Genomic DNA, 21,307 nt, shown 5'->3' on the forward strand with positions numbered 1-21,307 from the left:
AGACTTTCTGGTAACTGTAGGTAAGTAAACACTCAAAAATATATACTAAAATCTATTTAAATGTTGATTAAGCTTTTAAAAACCCAGAACACAAAATCATATATCTGCTCTTTAGTGATGAATAAAATAGCAGAAGGTTTATCCTTTTCTTTTTCCAGGTGTAGAGCTGAATTCCTTACGCCAAATGAAGATTCAGAGAGCTATGACAATGCTTACAGACGTCCGACAGCTTATCTCAAGTGGAGGGAGCGTGAATCAAAAGAATGATGAAGGAGTTACCCTGGTGAGTGGCAACATGTAATCATCACCCTGGGAATATGCATGTGGTGCAACAAGTTCAGCATGTTTGCAAGGCAATTCTCTTAGGAAGGTTTTGGTTCTACCTGGTGTTTTGAAAACAGATGTATGTCAATTCCATACATAATATAGATTTTAAAATAGGGTAGTGCAACATCTCAATGATGGCTTTTTTTCTCCTGGCCAACAAATATGAAACATAAAATTTAATAGCAAAAATATTAAAGCCATAGTTTAAAGCTGCAGGAAATACATGTGGTCTCTGACATTCTGTGTGAGAGAGGGGCTGAAACTTCACTCAATGATCCCTGGTTTTGGCTCGTATCCTCTAGCTGAGCCCTACTAAAACACTGTTTCCTGTAGCAATCCAATCTTGATTCAGTGTACTGAAGCATTCACCATATACAGGGAAAAGTACTCCTACTCACAAATTTACATGTTATTTATAGTCACTGGGTTTTATTATACTTTTTTTCCCCTGCAAATAGATCTTCTATCCATTTGTTTTGTCAGGACTTCAATTTCTTCAGCTGTCAAATAATTCTAATTTCATGTGTATTTCCATAGCATGTCTGTGGAATGTTCCCTTTGCATATAAAATCTTCAACACCATTATCAATCAATCAATCAATCAATCATTCATTCAATAAATGGTAAATCAGAAGCATTAATATATTGAATACATTTTGAAAAGTACCTTGGGCTTTTTCTGCAAATAGTGTACAAATATAATTAGAGCACTAATAATTATTGCTATCATTTCTATATTTACATTGAATTACATTGCCTGATACTGAATTAATATACTAAATTATTCCATATTTTCATACCTGTGGAGTGTTTAAGCTATAACTGAAAAAGTGATCAGCCTCAGTACCTGGATTGAATCCAGCCACTGGCTGTCTATAGAAACTGAACGCTGTGACTTTTGGGGTGACAACTCCAAGGCAGTTAACTGTATTTAAAAACAGGAGGATAGCAGGGAAGGGTGGGAAGAAACAGCACAAGTTTTAGTTTATTTCATAAAAGCATTAAATTACCTTATTTTATCTAAGCTGCTAAATCACATAGCTATTGTACTTCTATTGCTATTTTAGTCAGAATTGTCTGAGTTAAACTGAGTTATAAATTTAAATAAATCTTACTGTATAAAATTTTTCCTATAGTTAGCTGGAATAGTTGAAATACATTTCTGAAAGATGTTTAACAGAACTGCAAATACTGGGAGAAGAACACTGTAGATACTTTGGGGTTTTTGCTATTTTCTTAGCAGAATGTTGACAAAAGGGATACTTTTTGTATAAACAGTTTTTATGCTGAAATCTGTTTTTTTTCAAAAAATAGATAAAAAGTAGGCGATTTTGCTTTTCTTTGAGATTTCTATTATGTGAAACTTTTGTTTGACAAACTGGTGGAAAATACAGTATTTGTTAAACAACTACCTCTTTATTCATGGGTGTTGAATCAGCCAGTCTGTGATAGTTGTATGGACATCAGAGGGTTCTGAATAGTGTTTTGTTCCTCTACATCTATCTGTACAAAAAAGACAAGTATCTCTGTTTTAAATCTCAAATCAATTTTGTTTGGATATATATATCTCTAAATCCATGTGTAAATTAAGATGAATCAAGCAAGAAATTATTGTTTTAAATATATAAATACACACATTCTCATTGACTCATAACACCTACATTTGTGCACATGCAATACCAACAAACGATTTTTTTTCTGCTGTATTCTCCTCTAATAGTTTTTCTTTAAAAGACTCCAGCCATAAAATATTTCCTAGGAGCTTTTTCACTGCTTGAAAATAGCACTTGTCAAGTTGATTCTGAATAGAAAATGTAATTTCTCCTGTTAAAACACACCCTCCCTCCACCATGAAGCTATGTCAAATTACAGGAAAAATTTGAGAGTTTTCTACATTGGAAATCATAGCATGCAGAATCAAAGTTCTGCCCCCAGGAGAGTTTTGCACCCTTTCCAGGGGAAGATTTTGGATGAGTTGACTGTATTCCTTCCCTCTGCATCAATCATGTTCATAGTGAAAACTTTATGCATGCTCTGCCTGTGCAGCTGAACCAGAAATAGCAGGTAAGGGAAATTATATCCCAAACTCTCATTTTAGTGTCTCCTATTCTTACAGTGACTTTGGAACTCCATAGTTGTAGTAGCAGGCTTATTGCAAGACCTTTTTATTGCCATTATCCATCCATTTCAATCACCAGAAAATCATCTTCTGCTAACTATGCTTCGAGGAGAAAAGTCATGCAATTGGGCTGTACAGTCTGGGGATATAGGGACCAACTACAATCTGACTTCTCAGTTTCTGCAATATTCCTATGCCCTATTCTTACTGACCAGGAGTATTAAGTTCTTCTGACTGGGGATGATGAGTTATATTTTGCCAAATTCCAAATTCAGGCCCTGTCCCCCTTGTTCCTAGAAGCGAAGGGAATGATTGAAATCACAGCAGAGGACTATGAGAAAGGAAAGACCACTAAACCATAACCTGGATCAATCTCATCATATGAAATACATGCCTCAACAGATATTCACCACATATAAGAAACAATTTCCATCAAAACCTGCAAATTACATTTTTTTTCCCTGATATAGGATTCCTTATTGGATTTTATTCTTCTATTTGATTATTATGAGAGAAAATAATTTTATTGCCCTATTATGTCTTTCCCTTATTCTCTGTTCACAAGACCTGTTTGGTATTATATTGTTTTTATATTTATTTTGCATATTTCCTATTTGTTTTAAATAAAACTACACATAGCTGTTAGGGTTTTTTATATTAAAAAAATCTCATCTTATAAATAACATATAGTGGAATTGATTGCTGATATAAATGCCAAACATGTACAGAGCCTTAAATAATAATACATTGCAAAAGATAATGTCGAGCTCCTCAAATCAGCCATTAATAAAGATATTTTTAAATTTCTCTTTTTATTTTCTTGTCATTACAGTTTTCATACTTTATCACTCTTACAGTATTTGCTACTCTGAATGACAAGCCCTGAGCAAACACAGCTACCTTTGGAGTTATCCCTGTTTTAGCAGCCGGTTGTGCTACTTGACCTCCTGAGGTTACTGCTGACCTGAGTTTCTCTCACTCTGTTACTGCATTTCCCACCCTCCTTCTATTCTACTTTGACTCTTAAATGAAGTTTAGATATACAGAATATCAACTAAAATTGTTTAAATAATTACCAATTAAAATAATTAAGTATCTAAGGAAGAAATGCAAGTATAGAAAATAAAATCTTTGTGGTTCAAAACTGAAAAAGTATTTTTGTCACTAATTTTGTGCTGCAGTGTCAATGTGCTTGGTTTGATTATGTGCTAATTAATTCATTTTGGAGTAGTGTCAGCTTAAGTCTGGGATACTTGAACTGATACAAAAGAAAGTTAGTTCTAGGCTCAAAGAGAGCCCAAGCTCTGTTGAAATCTATGATTTTACCTTGGCTAATGGAGTCTTTGAATGTGTTTGAAAGCATGTTCTCTTGAACATATATATGAAAAGTGATAGACTAGATTGTTGAGTACCTCACAAAAAGCTAGAATTATTTTTTTCAGGTGTTATCTTGTTTATAAATGCTAAAAAAGATTCTGCAGTGGTTTTCTAGCCTGTAGTAATCACATTTGCATTTTGTGGTTGCTGTAACTGTGATTTAGTAAAGATATGAAGTACTACACCATGGATGAGTTCTTTAAATTATTAACATATGCAAAAATTAACTTTTATATTACAGCTGCATGTGGCCTGTGCTAATGGATACAAGAATGTTGCATCTCTGATATTAGATCATGAGGCTGATCTCAATGTAGTGGATAATCAGTACTGGACACCCCTACATTTGGCTGCAAAGTATGGACAGGTAAAGCATGATTTTTCACCTGCTTCTCTTTCCTTTATGGTAATTTTCTGTAGTGACAGCAAATGCTTTCAAGTCTGAGAGACTATTCTTACTTTAATGCAAAAAACTGCCTCATTCCTGTAGTACAGATTGGCATCTCAGATAACAGAGAATGAGCTTTGTAAAGGTATTAATCCAGTACAGCTCAATCTACCACCAGCAGCAGTTTGTCTACAGCAAAAACTAGGTTTGCACTGACATTTGAAAGGAAGACAAAATAAACACTCTGTCTGTTATTTTTTTACAATCTAATATCAAAGTTTATTTCATTTTTTGCTGTGTGGATTTCTGTGAATAAATTTCCAGGATTCATCTAGCAGATGTATTCAAAGTTTTCCAGTCATTGAGGTGTGGAAGTGTGTCCTGGGTTTGGAATTTAGAGGCCATGCCTAAACATGACTTGTCCCTCTTAATACTTTTCCAGTTTTCAGTTTTCTTACCTTTTCAGTGCTCCTTCATCCTCAGTCTCCCTAGACATGTTCAGTGAGTCTTTGTTACAGTTTGACCACTTTAGGAGAGTTCTCCACAGCTCTCTACCCACCTCAGGGCATACAAATCACCACTTACCCATAGGTGTCTGCTAAAAATCTCTGGGATGCATCTTAGCACAGACTTCAGAAAATAAATAATACACTTTACAACAAGAAAACAGCAAAAAATGTAGCAAAAGTTATAGTAAAATAGTAAAAGTAGATGTGTTTATTTAGATGAGTTTGTTCTGCTGGGTAATAGATTTCTCCTACTGAGATACCCCATGCCTGCTCTTTTATAGAGTGTCAAAGATCTGCATATTTTCATAACAGATTAAGTAATTTAGTTATATATATATATATATATATATATATGTACATATATATGGCCTGAAGTGTCTCCTCAACAACTTCAGGTAATGTAAATTTACAGAGAAAAATTTCACACAGAGATATACTGAACCAAAGTTTTGTTAGCCAGTGAGGTATCAGGGGTCTTTTGAATTTACTGTAGATTTAATTTTCTCATCCTGTCTTATCCTATGCTGTTCTGTAATTCTGCTACAGTTCTATTAATCTCACTTATCCCTCTGCACTCACTCTGTCTATCTTCAGACTTCAGTAGGGCAGGAAAGCTCTTACTCAGAAGTAAGGGATAGCAGTGATGCAGTCTTGAGCTTCTTGTTCCTAATTTTAGGATGGCTTACAAGTTAGGGCTTTGTACTGCCACAATGTGGTTGTTGTATTACAGCTGTCCATTTCTTCTACTGTAAAGCTAAACCCGAGTTTAATTCAAGAGTACTTTAAAGAAGTCACTTGAAAGGGCTGGGAAAGGACTTACCTTTCCTTATATATGTGTATCATGCATATGTTTGCAACACTAACTCTGGATGACTTGAAATACTCTTTTTCTTATGAAGATAGGTATTTTTCTTTTAGAAACAGGCCTGTACATGTAAAGTTTGTAGTTGAAAGTGGCTAATGGAAAAAATGTCTTTCCTATAGAAGAATTCTAAGAGGACAGATTGCTATTTTTTAAATGATCCTTCTTGTTGGCACTTTTGTTGGATTGCATCTCCCTTATGTCCCAGATGACAATAATGTTAATTCTTACTATTTCAGGAGTTTTCAGTGAGGAGTAAGGGACCAGCTGCTCTAGTCTCTATACAACCAGCATGGGTACACACAGACAAAGGCCATGAAGGAACATTGTACTCTTCTTCATTAAAATTAGCTAAATACAGACTAAATATTTTCCCTCTGTAGTGTTAGTAAATAACAAAGTTTAGAAATATCTTGTTATCACTATATATATTTTCTCAATGTTATTAAGCAGATTAATACAGCTTTTCTGTGATTCTGTTTGTAAGAAACAAGTAAATAATTTAAATTCCTTTATTAAAGGGATTTATTACATATCTTCTACTTCTTTCTGGTAACTACACCATCAGGGTATTTTTAAAATTTCCTTTCTTATGATGATAATTTTGAAATATCTTTTAGCCTTACAATGAATTCTCATGCATACCATATTTATAATTCCATTTTGAGTAATTAATTATAGACTAATATGAGCATTGTTCCTATTTTGGGTAAAAGTAATTTGGCAGAAAGGAAATAACCTTAGACAAGATATGAATTGGATAGTCTCTTTTAAAGTAAAATATATTTATGAGGAAATGGTTATTTTTTAGCCAAAAATTTTAATGTTCCCTGAAAAAGCAATTAATATAAATTCTGGACTTGATCCCTTACAGTTTCACACTCTTCTAACACGTATTTGTGGCATATTTTTTTAAAAAGTCACACTTAAAAAACTTGCTAGAGTGATAAATATCTTGTACTGGAAGACTCTCATAAAGTTTATTTTGTTTTAGTTTGCTGTCTTTTTAAGTTCTTGGGAGGATTTCTGTCCTTTCAGAAATGTATTTGAACACCAAAATAATCTTTACTTGTTTTATGGCTTGTCTAATAAGCAATGATCCTTTAATGAGTGGTCACAGAAATTTCAAAAAACCTGTTGTAAACCATTGTCATTGAATAATTTTCTAGCACTGGTGCTGCACTACCTGCAACCAAACCCCATCCAATATTGGAATAATATTATATTCCAGGAGTCTTAAGGACTGATAGTTTTTCCTGTTTATAAAATAGCTGCAGATGTATTTTTCATGTGGAGAAACATATCGCCATAATAAAATGTTATTAAATTAGTTATACAAATTACAGATTTAGTTTTTGAGCTATTTTATGGTACATACCTTACATACATATATTTTACATATCACAAAAAAAAAAGTTGTGATATGAAGAAAGTGTTACTCTATTTTAGAGTAACATCCAGCCTAAATTGAAGCACTTCAGCTCTCTACATATATTATTCTATATTTGTAAATAGACAAAATGGGAAAAAAACCACACATTTGGCTATTTGTAAGAGCATAGCAATAATAGAGATAGTACTAATTTACATTCCCTGGAGAAAAAAAAAAAAGAAGAGAAAAAAAAAACCCAAGGAACTGTGTAAGTTTTAAATTTATAGTGAGGAAATTTAATTTGCTTCTGCACAGGAGGAAAGTTGTAAAGAATAAAGGCACTGTAAGCTTCTTGTTACAAATCTCAAGTTGTGAATGAAGTGGATTATAAAAATCTTCCTGCTCCATCTTCCACAGTAATTTATATGTAAAATTACTGGTGAAAGATGCATCAATCTGAGTGAACTAATAATGTGAAAGACATTGCATCCACACCTTATAATAAACCTGGCTGTAGAGATTCCTTGGTAATGGCAAATCCATTTTTATTTAGGATGGGGTTCTTCTCAACCAAATTTAGCCAACTAAACTTAAGGACAAAGTCAAAGCTTTTTCTTGTCTACTGGGAATAATCACCTCTAGAAGACAACTCAGAGAATTCTAGGGGATGCATTTAAAACAGGGGAGATGATTCATTGCTTATAGGTCTGAACCTCCTTGGTTATAGAAATCATGGGCAACTAGCATATGTCAGAAGTGTAATCTGAATAGTTTTAAATCTTTCATGAGGAATCCAGATCAAAGTGTGGGGCTAAAGGATGGGGCCACTGCCCACTGGTGTTCTGGGTGTCCCCAGTCATCATTAAGGGGGCATGGAGTTGATGCCTTATATTTAGAAAATATAAAGTTGTACAGAGGGAATCCTAGAGGAGGAGTAGAATTAGATACTTAAAACAAAACCAATCTTATCACAAGCAAAATGTAGCAGAATGCTGTTGTATTGTTTCCAGAGAGGGAATGAGTAAGAGTTTTAAGTGTCAGTACGTATTACCTGATGTTGAAAAAAAAATAGTGTCTGTGTCTATCTTTACAAATATTTGCAAAGAAAACCAGTTTAATGGATAAATTTACCATGTAAAAGCATTATTAGTCTGAATATTAAAACAGAGCATGGATGAATAATAAATGAATTGTCCTGTGACAGAATGATCCAGAGATCATCCAGAGTAGAATATGTTTTTTGCATAGGGGTACAGGATATTGCTGGAGAGTTTGAGGCTTGTGTACAGGATATGGCTACTGAGTACAGAATAGGACAGCTGAGGCTACTGCCTGAAGGTCAGTCTCTGTAAGACAAGAATCTGCTTTACAGAAACAGATTACATTATTACTGAGTGTAATAGACTGTTAATTAAAATAATACCAGTCTGCAAACATTAAAAAATAGATCAATTTTTAAACAATGTTATTCTGAGTTCCTAGAACTGCTGTCATTTCCTCCCCTCTGCCCCCAATAAGTATTAAGGCTAAAGGCAATTTTGTGTTTTTAATGCATATTAACATTATATCCAAAAAAATTGATATTATTGAGGTATTAAGATCAGAGTTGCTTACCTTAATCATTTTACCCTAATAAAATGATAGAAAATAACACACACCCAAATTTGCACCTGTGACACACAAAAACCTCTGCAAAATAAGATTATCAAGCCAACAAAGATAGCCTCAAGAAATTAGAATATGTCAGGGTTGCCTGTGTAAATTTAACAGGGCCTTTTGGACCTTGACATGTTTAACCCTGTTTTTGATGGCAGCTGGAACTGCTCTGTGTCCCTCTCACGCAGCAGGGGCAGTGCTGGTGTATTTGAGGTTGCTGTCTGTGCACACCAGCGCAGGGCACACGTCGTCATCGCTTGGGTACCACCCTGCCCGTGCTGGCACTGGTGCCAGCTGCAGAAGGGCAACTTGTGTTTCTCAGGCTGGCCCCTTAATTTGAATTTACTTTGTGGACAGCTAGCAATCTGGCATTGGTAGTGCTGTCCCTGCTGGACGTCTTCCAGCTGCTGTGATCAGGAGAGCGCACACTCGCCCTCCCCATGGTGGGAATAGGCTGCAGCTCTGACATTTGCCTTGGGTACTTTGGCACAATTCCCAGGCACAAGCTGTTTCTTTGCTGTTTATCACAGAAATGTCACCTTTCAAACAGCTATCAGAGACATGCAGGTCAGAGCTGACTCTGCAGTAGCTTAAACACTACCTCTCCCAAAATTTCATCCTTGGGGGATGACGCCTATGTCTAAACTGTTAAATCACTAAATAAAAGAGGACTAGGGATTAAGCCAGGCAACAGCCTGGCTCACATTCATATTGTTTAAAGCTAGGTTCCTCTATAGGAGATTAGTCATGTTTGTAGAGAGCTGGTTGGAGTGGTCCAAAGGAGAGTCAGGGGGAGAGCTAACAGTTAAGCAGTGTGGATTATAAGGGATACTTAAGCTTGCTTCAATGCACTCTCCTACTTAGTAAGACAGATTTAGCCTCTGGCTTTGAGGTTTAAAGGGCTTCATGATGTCAAAAAAAAACCCAAAAAAACAACAGGACATTTTTTCAACTGCTGACTGAATCTCTGCAAGAGTAACTCCTGTACTAGAAAGGATTTCTTCCAATATAAATTGGAAATATTCCACCTAAATAAAAAAAAACCTTATAGATACCATCAGGCCTACCTCATGTTTCTTAGCAATTTATATAATTCCTGTGTCATTTTCAAATTGTCATTCTCTAAGTATATTCTCCCTTACACACATTTGGTTGATCTGGATCATACCCCTCTGATTCATCAGTTCATCAAAACACAACATTTATTTCAGATTGTAAAAGGGACTCTGCTCCTTGATTAAATTCAGATTATATACCCTCTTACTATAGGAACTAATTTGCTCATCATTACCAAAACAGTTTAGCAATTTCACTCAACCATGACCTTTTTTTTCTTCAAGTGCATGTTGCACTCGAAACAAACAAACAAAAAAATTCAGATCTGTTGCTCGAATTTGCTTCAGTGTAGATGGATATATGAACTCATTGTGGGAGATGATACTTAATCTCATGAAGTTTGGCCATTGCCACAGGAGTTCCTTTGAATGCAGTTTCTGAACTTCTGCAACCACACTCCACAAATGCTTTCAGTGAGAAGAGCCTAAAGAAGGGGGTGTTTTTTTAGTGTTTCAAAAAGAATAGATTATAGTCACACAAGGAATAAATATTGTCCCTGTCAAGTAGTTGGAGACTTTAATTTATGGTCAGAAAATCCTCTAGAGCATCCAGACATATCTCAATACATTTTATCCAGACATATCTCACTCTTTTTTCTTGAGTCTTTTTGTTCATATTTGGCATATCTGATTGTACTCAGGTAGAAGAGCTGTATTTCCCTTCAGATCAAATTACACTGAGTTTCCTTAAACAGAGAGTTCGCTTTAGGATTTTTGCTTGTGATATCTTTTTTTCACTCCCAATATATTCACAAGATTTCTATAGATGATTCAAATGCTAATTGTGGGCCGAGAGCATAAGGAATCTGAGATTCACACAATACCGAATGATAACAAATGAATTTGAATTTCATATACAGACTAAGAAAAATCTCAATTTACAAAATTACTATAAAATTCTCAGTGTTTACGTGTGTGTTTTTAAAGCTGAGGTGTGCACAGTCTACACTATATACTCGGTTATTGCAGGATCTCTCAGATTGATATAAATTTTATTTTCCTTAAAATACTGTTTATAGTGACTTTCATATATGAGAGGCAAGAATGAAAAAAGATGTCTAACAAGGTTTTTCAGGCACAAACTTTGAGAAGTGGAAGATTTCTGATCTCTGTAATATAAATATATAACTTGTAGAACCATAAATTACAAGCATCTTTAATCACAAGATCACATATTTTCCCTGATTTATTTTATTTTTCTCTGTCACATTTCCTGGTGGAGTGAAAAATAGAAATGTAGGTTATCAGTCTTCAAGTAAAGACTGATGCAGTTTTTACATCAGCTGTAGAAAACCATTTACATGACCTTTGTCACTTGCTTTAACAGCTGAAAACAGCATTAGGCTTCCCTTTTTTTTGCTGGAACTGTTCCAGAGGTTAAAGAGGCATCTTCTTAAACCATCTAGGTTAAACTTGCTGACTGCAGAAAGGTAGTGGTGACACTTGGGGAGCTTGGGTTCCATTCCAGGCTCTGTGCCTGAACAGACGCAGTATTTACGGTTCATTCCTCCCACACATAGCCTGATTTGTCCCATTGCCTCCAGTCTGTTCCATTCTTGTCCTTATTCTATTGCCTTATTGTCCGATTCATTTGCCTGGCTTCATGTCCTTTCCTGACACGTTTTCTCTGAATCATGATGCCTTGCACAGTCAGCTTCTGCCCCTCCTTCTTTTCCCGGTTCTCATCCAAGCTTTCATTTTTTTTCTACTTTGACTCCATGCCAACCTTCCTGCCCTTCTGTCCCACTTGCTTACAGTCCTGATCTCCCTTGTTCAATCTCAGTGGTTTTTTCCTCACATGTCACTTTCTTCTTTCATTTTTCTGATTAGTCTGACTCTACCTACATCCTGGCTCCTTGCCACATTTCTCTTCTTCCCTTTCACTTCATTTATTTCATGCTGTTAGTTCCAGATTCCAGCTTTTTATCTATGCCTTCTTCCATTCCACACGCTCCCCCTCAACGCTTTCTACCCTGCTGCTAGTCTTATTCCCACAACCTACTTTTCCTGATCTGTTCCACTTTGCTGACCACAGTTGGTTTTGGTCCCCTTTTCTCTGCACTCAAATAGAAAATTAAAAAATCTTCCTAATCTATATTGTATTAAGAATGGAGATTTGTAATTAGTTTCAGACATAATTTCCTGTGTTTAGAGTGGTACCGCGGATCAGATTTGCAATTGCAGAGGAAATACTATTTAGCCTTTTGAACACTATTGCTCTTTTTTGGGGCTTTACCTATGAATTTTTTTCTGTAAGGGACACACAGTTATCTAAGGCATACTATTATGTAATGGAGAACAAATACATGATTTTAGAAGCTCAGCTCACAAAACTCTAATGGCTTAACAGTTACCTTACTCCCTAATGTTGGGAGTCTCTGTCTTGGAATTTGTTTCACTCCCCAGGAGTAAGGTTCCTAACCTATATTTTTCTTTTTTATGTCCTTGATGCTTGGTAAAGTGCCTATTATCACCCTATTTAATTAGTTAAATAGTCTCCAGTGTTATTCTAAAGAGTTATATTGTTCCATGACTTATCTGATCTTATTTATTCGATCTATGGAATATATGGTTAGCATTAAACTACAGCACTTCTGTCAAAGAAGCTTAGTAATTATAATAACAGTACTAATAAAAATGGAAACTGATTTTTTATTCTTTTTATTGCAAATCTTTTGAACATCCAACTGTATATTCAAATAAAGCAGCTGTTGCTGGTTCTGTTAACATGTAGACCTAAAGTAGACTGTACTAGCAAAAGGGGGCTCCCTGATTTATCCATTAGAATAAAAAAAACCTGTTTTACAAGCATTGGGTAGCTGATTTTTTTCAAAGTTTTGAAACATGGCTAAGTTTTGATGATTTTCCAAGCAGACAACAACAACAAAAAATACTCTCAGGCTATGGAATTCATCTTCTACCTAATAAAAGTCTTCAAATCATACAATCACTGGAGCTCACAAGGACAAGTAAAATATTTTTCCACAGCTGGCTACCAGAAGTGCTTCATTTTTAGTTGCTTTATTTTTCTGTCTAATTTATAAAGAAAAAGACAAACAAACAAAAACAAACAAACAAACAAAACCCCCAAAAAAAACAAAACAAAAAACCCTGAAAAATCATAAGCATTCACAGGCAGCAGTCCTAGCAAACTGCCTAACAAAAATCACACAAGTAAACATGCACTTAACTCAGTCAGTTAAATTTTACTTATATGAGCAATAGAAAACTGGTCCTTATGAGTGCAGAGATAGGTCATCTTACTCAGTGGTGAAGACTGCAGATTATAATGGTGTAATCAGTGATATTTCTTGTGTTCTGTCTAGAGGTTTTGCTGTGTTTTGTGAACATATACCTTAGATATGTTTGGTGATTTTACTGTATTTCACACAATAGTGTGAGATTGATGGACAAAAATAATACTGATTTTGATTTAAGATTGCTGTTACACTAGTTTCTTATTGTACATCTGTCTCACTGTGGATGAGCACATGATGGGGACCATATCCAGTAAAAATGGGCCCATTTTGGACAATATCCAGTGGTAAACTGAGAAGTGTCAGCAGGTAGAACAAAATTGCCAGAAGAAGGTGGTGAGGACTCAGCCTGAGAGAACTGATGAGTGGATATGAAAAAGTGTCTGGGGAATTAAAAATGGAGAAGGAGGCTAGGAGCCAAAAGGTTGATGGTAAACCAGGTCCCTTAGATATTACAGAATATGTCCAATGTTGAAACAGACAGAGTGGAGTGGAGAAGTGGAGAGAAATTTTGATGATGATAGGGAAGAAAATGAAAGACTGAAGGAATTTACTGTTGGGGATTCATACAAATTGGATCATGCATATTCATTGCTGTGCAAAACAGCACATGAGGACATTTGCATAAAACCTCCAGCTTTCTGAATTCAGGTCTTAAGCAGGTATCCCTCTGATGATAAAGAAAAGAGAATAAATGATCTGAGTTAGTGGCTCTGGGATTACTATTTGGATAATAAGAGCTAAAAGCTCAGGCAGAGCCAGCAGTTTACCCTTTGCAGGTGCTCATACACATCTAATGTCCATGGCTTCAGAGGAAAATATCTGACCAGACAAGAGAGGAAGGAAGACACTTCTCAGGAATACTGCTTCTTCTTTACAGCTAATTAATTACTAGTGAAAAATAGCATGGTTTGAGAGCAGTTTGGAGATGCCTTGGCAGGCTCAAGTGCATGGGGAGATTCTTGAGGAATCTCTGTTACACCTTCATGTCCCATATTTCCTTCTCTGTCACTGCAGTTACATGTCTGTGGCAAGAGGCCTTGCAATCTTGCCAACAATCATGCTCCTGAGCCTTTGTTTTATGAAACTCAGCATTTTTTTTGTTTTATTTTGTTTTGTTTGTTTGTTTGTTGGGTTTTTTTGTTTGTTTGTTTTGGTTTTGTTTTTGTGGTTTTTTTTTGTTGGGTTTTGTTTTTTTTTTTTTTTTTTTTTTAGATAGCATTTAATGCATGGTAAAACTTAGCCTCTTTTTCAGTACAGGGAAATTGTATATCACAGAAGCGATAAGACTGGAAGGGACCACAGTGCATCATATGGTTCAACCCCCCTGCTCAAGCAGGATCATCCCAGAACACAGGGCACAGGATTATGTCCAGACAGTTCTTGAATATCTCCAGTGAGGGAGACTCCATAACCACTGTGAGTGATTGCTTCCAGTGCATGGTCACCTGAATTTAAAGAAGTTATTCCTCATGTTCAGGTGAAACTTCTTGTGAATCATTTTCTGCCCATTGCCTCTTGTCTTGTTGCTCAGAACCATGGAGCAGAGCCTGGCTCCATCCTCTTGACACCCTCCCTTCAGATACTGACAGAGATTGATGTGGTCCCCTCCCAGTCTTCTCATCTCCAGACTGAACAGGCCCAACTCCCTCAATCCATCTGTGCAAGGGAGATGCCTCAGTACCCTACTGCCCTGTCACTAGGCACCACTGAAAAGAGCTTGTCTCTGTCATCTTTATACCCTCCCTTCAGGTATTTACCCACATGGATAAGATTCCCCTGAACCTTTGTTTCTCCAGGTTGGATAATTCCAGCTCTTCCGGTTTTTCCTCATATGTGAGGTGCTCCAGTCTCTTAATTATCTTAATGGCCTTTTGCTAGACTCTTCCATGTCACTTTTGTATTAAGAAGTTCAGAAATGGGCCCAGAACTGCAGGTGTGACCTCATCTGTGCTGAGTAGTGAGGAAGGTTCACCATAGGTCAAGTATGGGCAACACTCTTCCTAAATGCTGTTCAGGGAACCATTTGCTTCCTGCCTAGGCAAAACACATTGCTCACTCATGTGCAGCAAGATATTTACCAGAACCCCCAGATCCTTTTCTCCAAAGCTCCTTTCCAGTTGGGTAGCCCTCAGCATGTACTGGTGCCTGGAGTTGTTCTTTTGCACTTGGCCATGTTGAGGTTCATGAGGTTCTTATCTGCCCATTTCTCCGGTCTGTTGAGGTCCCTCAGGATGTCAGCACAACCCTCTTGCATATCAGCCACTCCCCACATTTAATGCCAACAGAGAACTTTGCCCCATCAACCAGATCTTTAATGGGGATGTGAAACAGGCCCCATTACTGTTCCCTGGGGTGCTGGTTACTGGCCTCCACCTAGTCTGCTGGCCACTCATCAGCAGCCTCTGGGCCCAGCCATTGGGCCATTTTTCAGTTCATCTGAGTGGTGGAATCAACTGTGTCTCTTCGGCAAGCATCACATCAGAACAGGTGGTGAATGGATGTTCACATTCTAGCTTCACCAATATTTTCAAGGCTTCCTCATTAGTATAAGGAGCAGCCTCAAAAAAGTACAGAAATAGGTACCTTAAAATGTGATGGCCAAAGTCTCAGTCCCATGTGCAGTGGGAACTGAAGCCAGAATGGTGCATGAATGGGAATACATAAATGGTGGAGAATCTCTGAAGTCCTTTGAAAATGAGGGCAAGGATCTTCTGGCTTGGGGAGAAAAGAAGGAGCCAGGGGAACCTAAAAGGTGGGACTTTCAGATTAAAGCGTGAGAGAGGAAAATATTCTTTGCAGTAGCATTCTCAACAATCAGAGGATAAGATATCCAGTAAGAGATGTCACAGAAATATAGAAATATTGCAATTTGAGCAGAATACCAGGAAAAGAGAGACAGCCATGCTTTATGAATACAGAAAAGGTAACTAATTTTGTATTTTGGGAAGGAGGATATTCAGAGATAAGATCTAAAAGGAGAAAATTAAGGTCTGAGATGTTTCCTGGTGTTCTTTTTAAAGGTACTGAATAAATAGTTAAGGGTTTAAAAGGAGAAGCAAGACAAATGATATTTTATAAGCAGATATTTTAAATAACTACAATTACTGTGGCATTTTCTGCACAGTGAGTCATGACACTCTATTTTTTAAAATTTACATGAATAGGCAAAGTCTACACTGGGAAAACAGGAAAAAAAAAATATATATATATATATAATATACATTTTTATATATATATAGTATATATATTATATGTATATAATATATATATTATATACAAATTTTATTCATAGGTTCTACAACAATTCATTAGGTAATTTGTTATTTCTTGACCTGGTCATATGTATGTTATTTGTAACTCTGCTTAGTGGTAATTTGCTGTAGTTATTCTTCAAATATTTCTTTTGTTAGACATGGTTCTGAAGATATGCATTTTTACATTACAGTCTAAATTGTATTTTAAAATACTCCTTCTAAAACACTAGTGAATGAGTTAAATTCTGACACAAGAGAGTTGTGTATCCAAAATCAGGTTACTGAAATTGTCGGTGACCCAAATACCTTAGTCTTGGTGGCATGCATCAAGGAATCCCAGCAGGAGATATTTCATTGGCAGCAGGAAGCACTGATATTGGAGCATGGTATTTCTTGTGATATGAATCCAAACCTTTGGTAACCCAAAAAGCTGTGTATTATTACTAAACTGAAAATGCATTTAAAGCCTCCTTCCTTTAATACAACTACTACCACTTTTCAGAGATTATTCAATAGCTCCATAACTAAGAATGTTCATTTTTTCCGAATAAAGACATATATGTGTATATTTTTAAATGTGTTGTAATTTCTCAGTGGAAAGCAGGGATAATTGGATTTGGAAATAAACCTTTTATGGCTTCCCCACTTCTTGGAGTTTGCTGAATTTTCTGCTGTTACTGCAAGAAAAGAAAGCCAGCATTAGAAATCTGAGGAGAGCAAGACCTTTTTATTTTATAGAAATTTGCAACAATATTTTCCTGGTTTTCTATGCTTTGAAGCTTGGGTTTTAATGGATTCCTCATTATCATGGTGTTTTCTAGTAATTTTCCTCCTGTGTACTGAATCCAAATTGATTTTTGTTTTTATTACAATGATTTCTTTCCTATTTATTTGTTTATTACTTGCATTTATGCCAAATGACTATCCTGTTCCTTAACTGACTTCCAGGTCAGGTCTCATTTATCTCTAGATGTGTTCTTCTCTGAAAAATCCTTTCTTTCCTTCACAGCATTTTTCCCCCTGTGCTCATCCTTGTCTCTCCTGTCTATTTGCTTTAACATATATTCAAAAATGCATATAGTTCTGTCATTTAGTTGGGCTCTACATTCATATTCTGAAAGTATTTTTTGTTCCTTATGCAGCCTTTCACCCATTTCTGACCAGTTTATCAGGATAGACATTGCTACAGCCTTTGATGGGAAAGTGTCTCTAGAGACTTTGGTGCAGCCATAGAAGAACTCACTAAAAACAGTTCCTTGAAGGAATTGAAAAATAGGTTTTAGACTTTGTCATTATATGATACTCTACCCTCTCCTACTATGCTATAATTTTTATCTTTAGTAATAGATTAGATGATTTTGGTGAACATAAGATAAATGTGCCAATTTCTACTACTGACTGAGAACAGATTTACTTCTGTCATGGTGGCTGTGAGTCAGACTCCTTTGACAGTGCTGGCACACAGTTGTTGGATTAGTTAGGCATGAAGAAATATTTGTGATCTAAGTCTTAACAGGTGGTGATGAGTGGTAGGTTTGTTCCTTTGTGAATTTGTTTACACATGTGTGCATGGAAGGTGATTTGGGGGTGGAGTTTTGCCAAGGGTATCCTGAAATTGTAGGAGAATTGAATTTTACTCTGACACTTGTGATTTATAGAAATGTTTTTAGTAGCTGAAGAAGGTGGGGGTTGGGAGGTACTGCCTGTGGTTTATCACATTATTTCAGATAGTGCAGGAAGGAAGGAATAAACTGAGTGACAGGCACCTGTCCTACTTCTCCCATTTCAAATACCTCTGGTTTTGCCCATTTTAGACCAATCTTGTGAAGCTGCTTTTGATGCACCAGGCAAACCCCAATCTTCTTAACTGCAATAATGAAAAGCCTTCAGGTAGGTGAAAATCCATGTACATTGTGTATGTATTAGCTTTTGTGACACTGTTTTCTTTCCTTCTTTCTTAGCTATAGCTTATTTAGTGTGTAGAGTTATATACACGTACATGTCCGTACATTCTTACATACATTGCTGAAAACTGCTGGTCATGGTAACGCAGGATATCATATGAAATGACAGCATGTCCTTCCACTTGTTTAATTCCCTGTTTATTTTTAGCTGTTTCTTACTTGAGAGTTCTTCCCTGCCTTGGTGGTAGCTGCATTTACACATTTTTGGTGTTTTCTCACTGAGTTCCTTTCTGTCTCAACTGCTTGTAGTACAAGGCCTCTTGAGTCGAATTTCTATAGCTATTATCTGAAAACAAATTCAACACCTAGTTTTGAAATGTAGCTGCTCTTGTTTACTGCAGAAGGCACCTTCTTAAACCAGATAGCAACAGGGAGCTGAAACACTGGCTCTAAAGGTAATAGAATTGTAGAGTCTGTTAGGTTGGAAGGGACTTCAGATCAGCTGGTCTAACACAGAGACCAAAGCAGAGCTAATGTCAGTAGTGCTAGTTAGCAGTGTGGAAAAGAAGAAACACACAGTTGTTCAACATTATATGCCTAGGATAAAATGAAGAACTCAGTAATGTAGATAATAGAAACTTCCTGATTGTGGGTGAAACTTCCCTTGCATAATAAAGCAAAACATGTTCTGCTTCAAGTGCCTACAAATACAGGGAACTTCATGACACTTAACCTTAGAAGAGTTGTTTGTGGTTAGATAGAGTTTTTATTTGTAAAAAGGGCTGTGAACTAAACTCAGATAATCTAACAATACAGTTAACTAACCATATTTAGTAGGTATTTAACACAGTTAACTGTCTTTCTGGTCTGCAAACAGAATTGTTTTCAGCACTTCTGTATGTATAAAACATATAAATTTAGTTTGTAGAAATGTAAAACATTTTAAAAGGTTTTAGGTGCATGTTTTCACAGAAATAAAGTGTTGAAAAGGGTTGCATGGTTTTTCCTGAAGTCCTGTAAATTATTGAATATTTTGGTTTGCTACACAGAAAGAATAGTTTTGAGGTTTTGCATATGACAACTTAAGTTTGTACTGAATTTACTTTGCCTTTGTTTTCCTAGTAATTTCAAGTATTATTTTATGTTTGATATCTGAGCAATTCCTTTTGTGTTGTCTAGCCACATGTTTAGTCTTAATCTGATCTAGAGATTTTAATTCAAAGGAGCTTTTCTGCACCATTTTCTTGTCTCATACCTTGGTGTTCCAATGTCTTAGATGTTGCAGCTTCTGATTTTATTGAGGAAATGCTTCTGAAGGCTGAAATTGTTTGGGAAGAAAAAAAGAAAGACCCTTTAGCTGTTTCTACTTTATCTCAAGAAGAGCCATATGAAGAGATCATCCATGATTTGCCCACAATTTCTAATAAACTGTAAGTAAGTGCTTATGGAACAATTCCCTGCAGCCAAATTATCCTTTGAACCATATCTGTCAATCAGTGAATCCTAGCTGTGTCTACTTGGAGATATTTAAATCCCACCTGGATATGGTCCTGGGTAACTGCCTTTACACGTCCCTGTCTGAGCAGGATGAATGGACCAGGTGCCCTCTAGGAAGTCACTTCCACCCCCAGCCATTTTGTGATTCTGTGTGATTTGATGGATCAAGTAACTTTCCTTTTTGAAATCTTTTGAATAATCTTTTGCATTTTTATCTCTCATGTCTTTTTGTCAATCTTAGTTTTATAATTATAGATTATGAATAATAAAATATATTATTACAATTGCCAGCAGAAATTACTTGGGCTTGCCTTAGCAGAATTATTAGAGGTTAATACTGTAGACTTGAACATCCTTTTGTAGGTGGGTATAGTGTAAGTAAAACTATTATTGCCTATGAGACAATCAAGGACAAATCCTGACAAGAGAAAAATCAGACATGTGATTGCAGATCAAATTATACTGGTCAAAATTATATTTACAAATTTATATTTAGATTTTTACTGCTTAAAATTCAAGTGGAATCAAGTAGCATTTAGCAGTGAGGACTTAAAACTCAGTATTGAAGAGTCAATTTTTGTCTTCAATTGTAAATGTTGATACTTTTGTATTTTCTTCTCAACCTTAAAAAAAGATTCCTATGCGTATGTGAAAAGAGATCATACTCCTCAAATTTATGTGGCCTTCAACTGTCTTTTAAATGGAAAATTTTAATTTTGAGGCATGAAACTAAGCCTTTGGATTCTGAAATGTAGCTAAAACTTTTATTTTTAATTATTGATATGTTGCAATACTAGATGGTAGGTCGCACATGTACTTATGTAATGATGCCTAGCAAAAGTTAATCATAGAGGTTTTAGAGACTTTGAGAACTTAGTCATCATTCTTGTATCTAGATGATGCATTTCCATGTATTTTATATTCCAGAAGTTTGTACTGCGGTGCACATATTGTACTGCATACTGGTTTTAATGCTAACACTCATTAACCTCTGGAAGACGTGACCTGCACATATTTTAAGTGGTTTGAAAATATTTTTTCTCTACTCTTTCCTTCCTGTAATACATAGATTAGGTAGCTATTTTTTGAGAGTTTTCCATATAGTGACTCTTTATATGACAATAACGCAACCCGCCATGTGTAAAAGCCTTCACTGGAAGTTTTGAAAAAGCAAAGCCCACTGAAGAGAAAAACATAGAAAATTGATATATGTGTGGAATTGGATAAGTTTAGCTGCTATTGCCAATGTATCCCAGTGTGGGACTGCGTCTAGTTAGCGGTGCTTGCATGAGAATATAGCATGAGGCGAAGCCAAAGCCCTGTTCAGCTCTGTGCACAGACTTTGGCAGTGATCCTTTGCACATAGCCAGGGGGCCATTATTAGGATACAGTAAGCTTGAAGTAATGCCACTTTGGCGTGTTCTTGAGAATTTGAGAGTCTCTTAGGTTTAGAGACTTCCTCAGCCAGAGCTCTGCAGTACCTATCTATCAGTTCTGCTGTCAGTGCAGTGAAGTATCAGCTGGCCAGCCAGCTATTCGGAGATGGGAGCATTCTTGGAAGGCTAAATTATTGATGTATTTTGCTCATGCATGTCTCAGCTATCACTAGTGAATATGGAAAACTGTTGGTGAACCATACCACACAGAGTTCCATGTTACTTATAAAT

General features: G+C 36.1%; 1 protein-coding gene across 1 annotated transcript in view; it reads left to right on the forward strand.

Moving 5' to 3' along the window:
- The window catches only part of MYO16 (myosin XVI), a 354,523-nt gene that overhangs the window by 160,975 nt on the left and 172,241 nt on the right, over positions 1 to 21,307 (forward strand). Inside the window, exons 6-9 of the mRNA XM_053971244.1 lie at positions 159 to 283; positions 4,065 to 4,190; positions 18,054 to 18,129; positions 19,420 to 19,573. Of these exons, the coding sequence (XP_053827219.1) occupies positions 159 to 283; positions 4,065 to 4,190; positions 18,054 to 18,129; positions 19,420 to 19,573 (481 nt within the window). The remainder of the gene's footprint in view (positions 1 to 158; positions 284 to 4,064; positions 4,191 to 18,053; positions 18,130 to 19,419; positions 19,574 to 21,307) is intronic.

The sequence above is a fragment of the Vidua macroura genome, chromosome 2, assembly GCF_024509145.1.
Source record: "Vidua macroura isolate BioBank_ID:100142 chromosome 2, ASM2450914v1, whole genome shotgun sequence".
Lineage (NCBI taxonomy): Eukaryota > Metazoa > Chordata > Aves > Passeriformes > Viduidae > Vidua > Vidua macroura.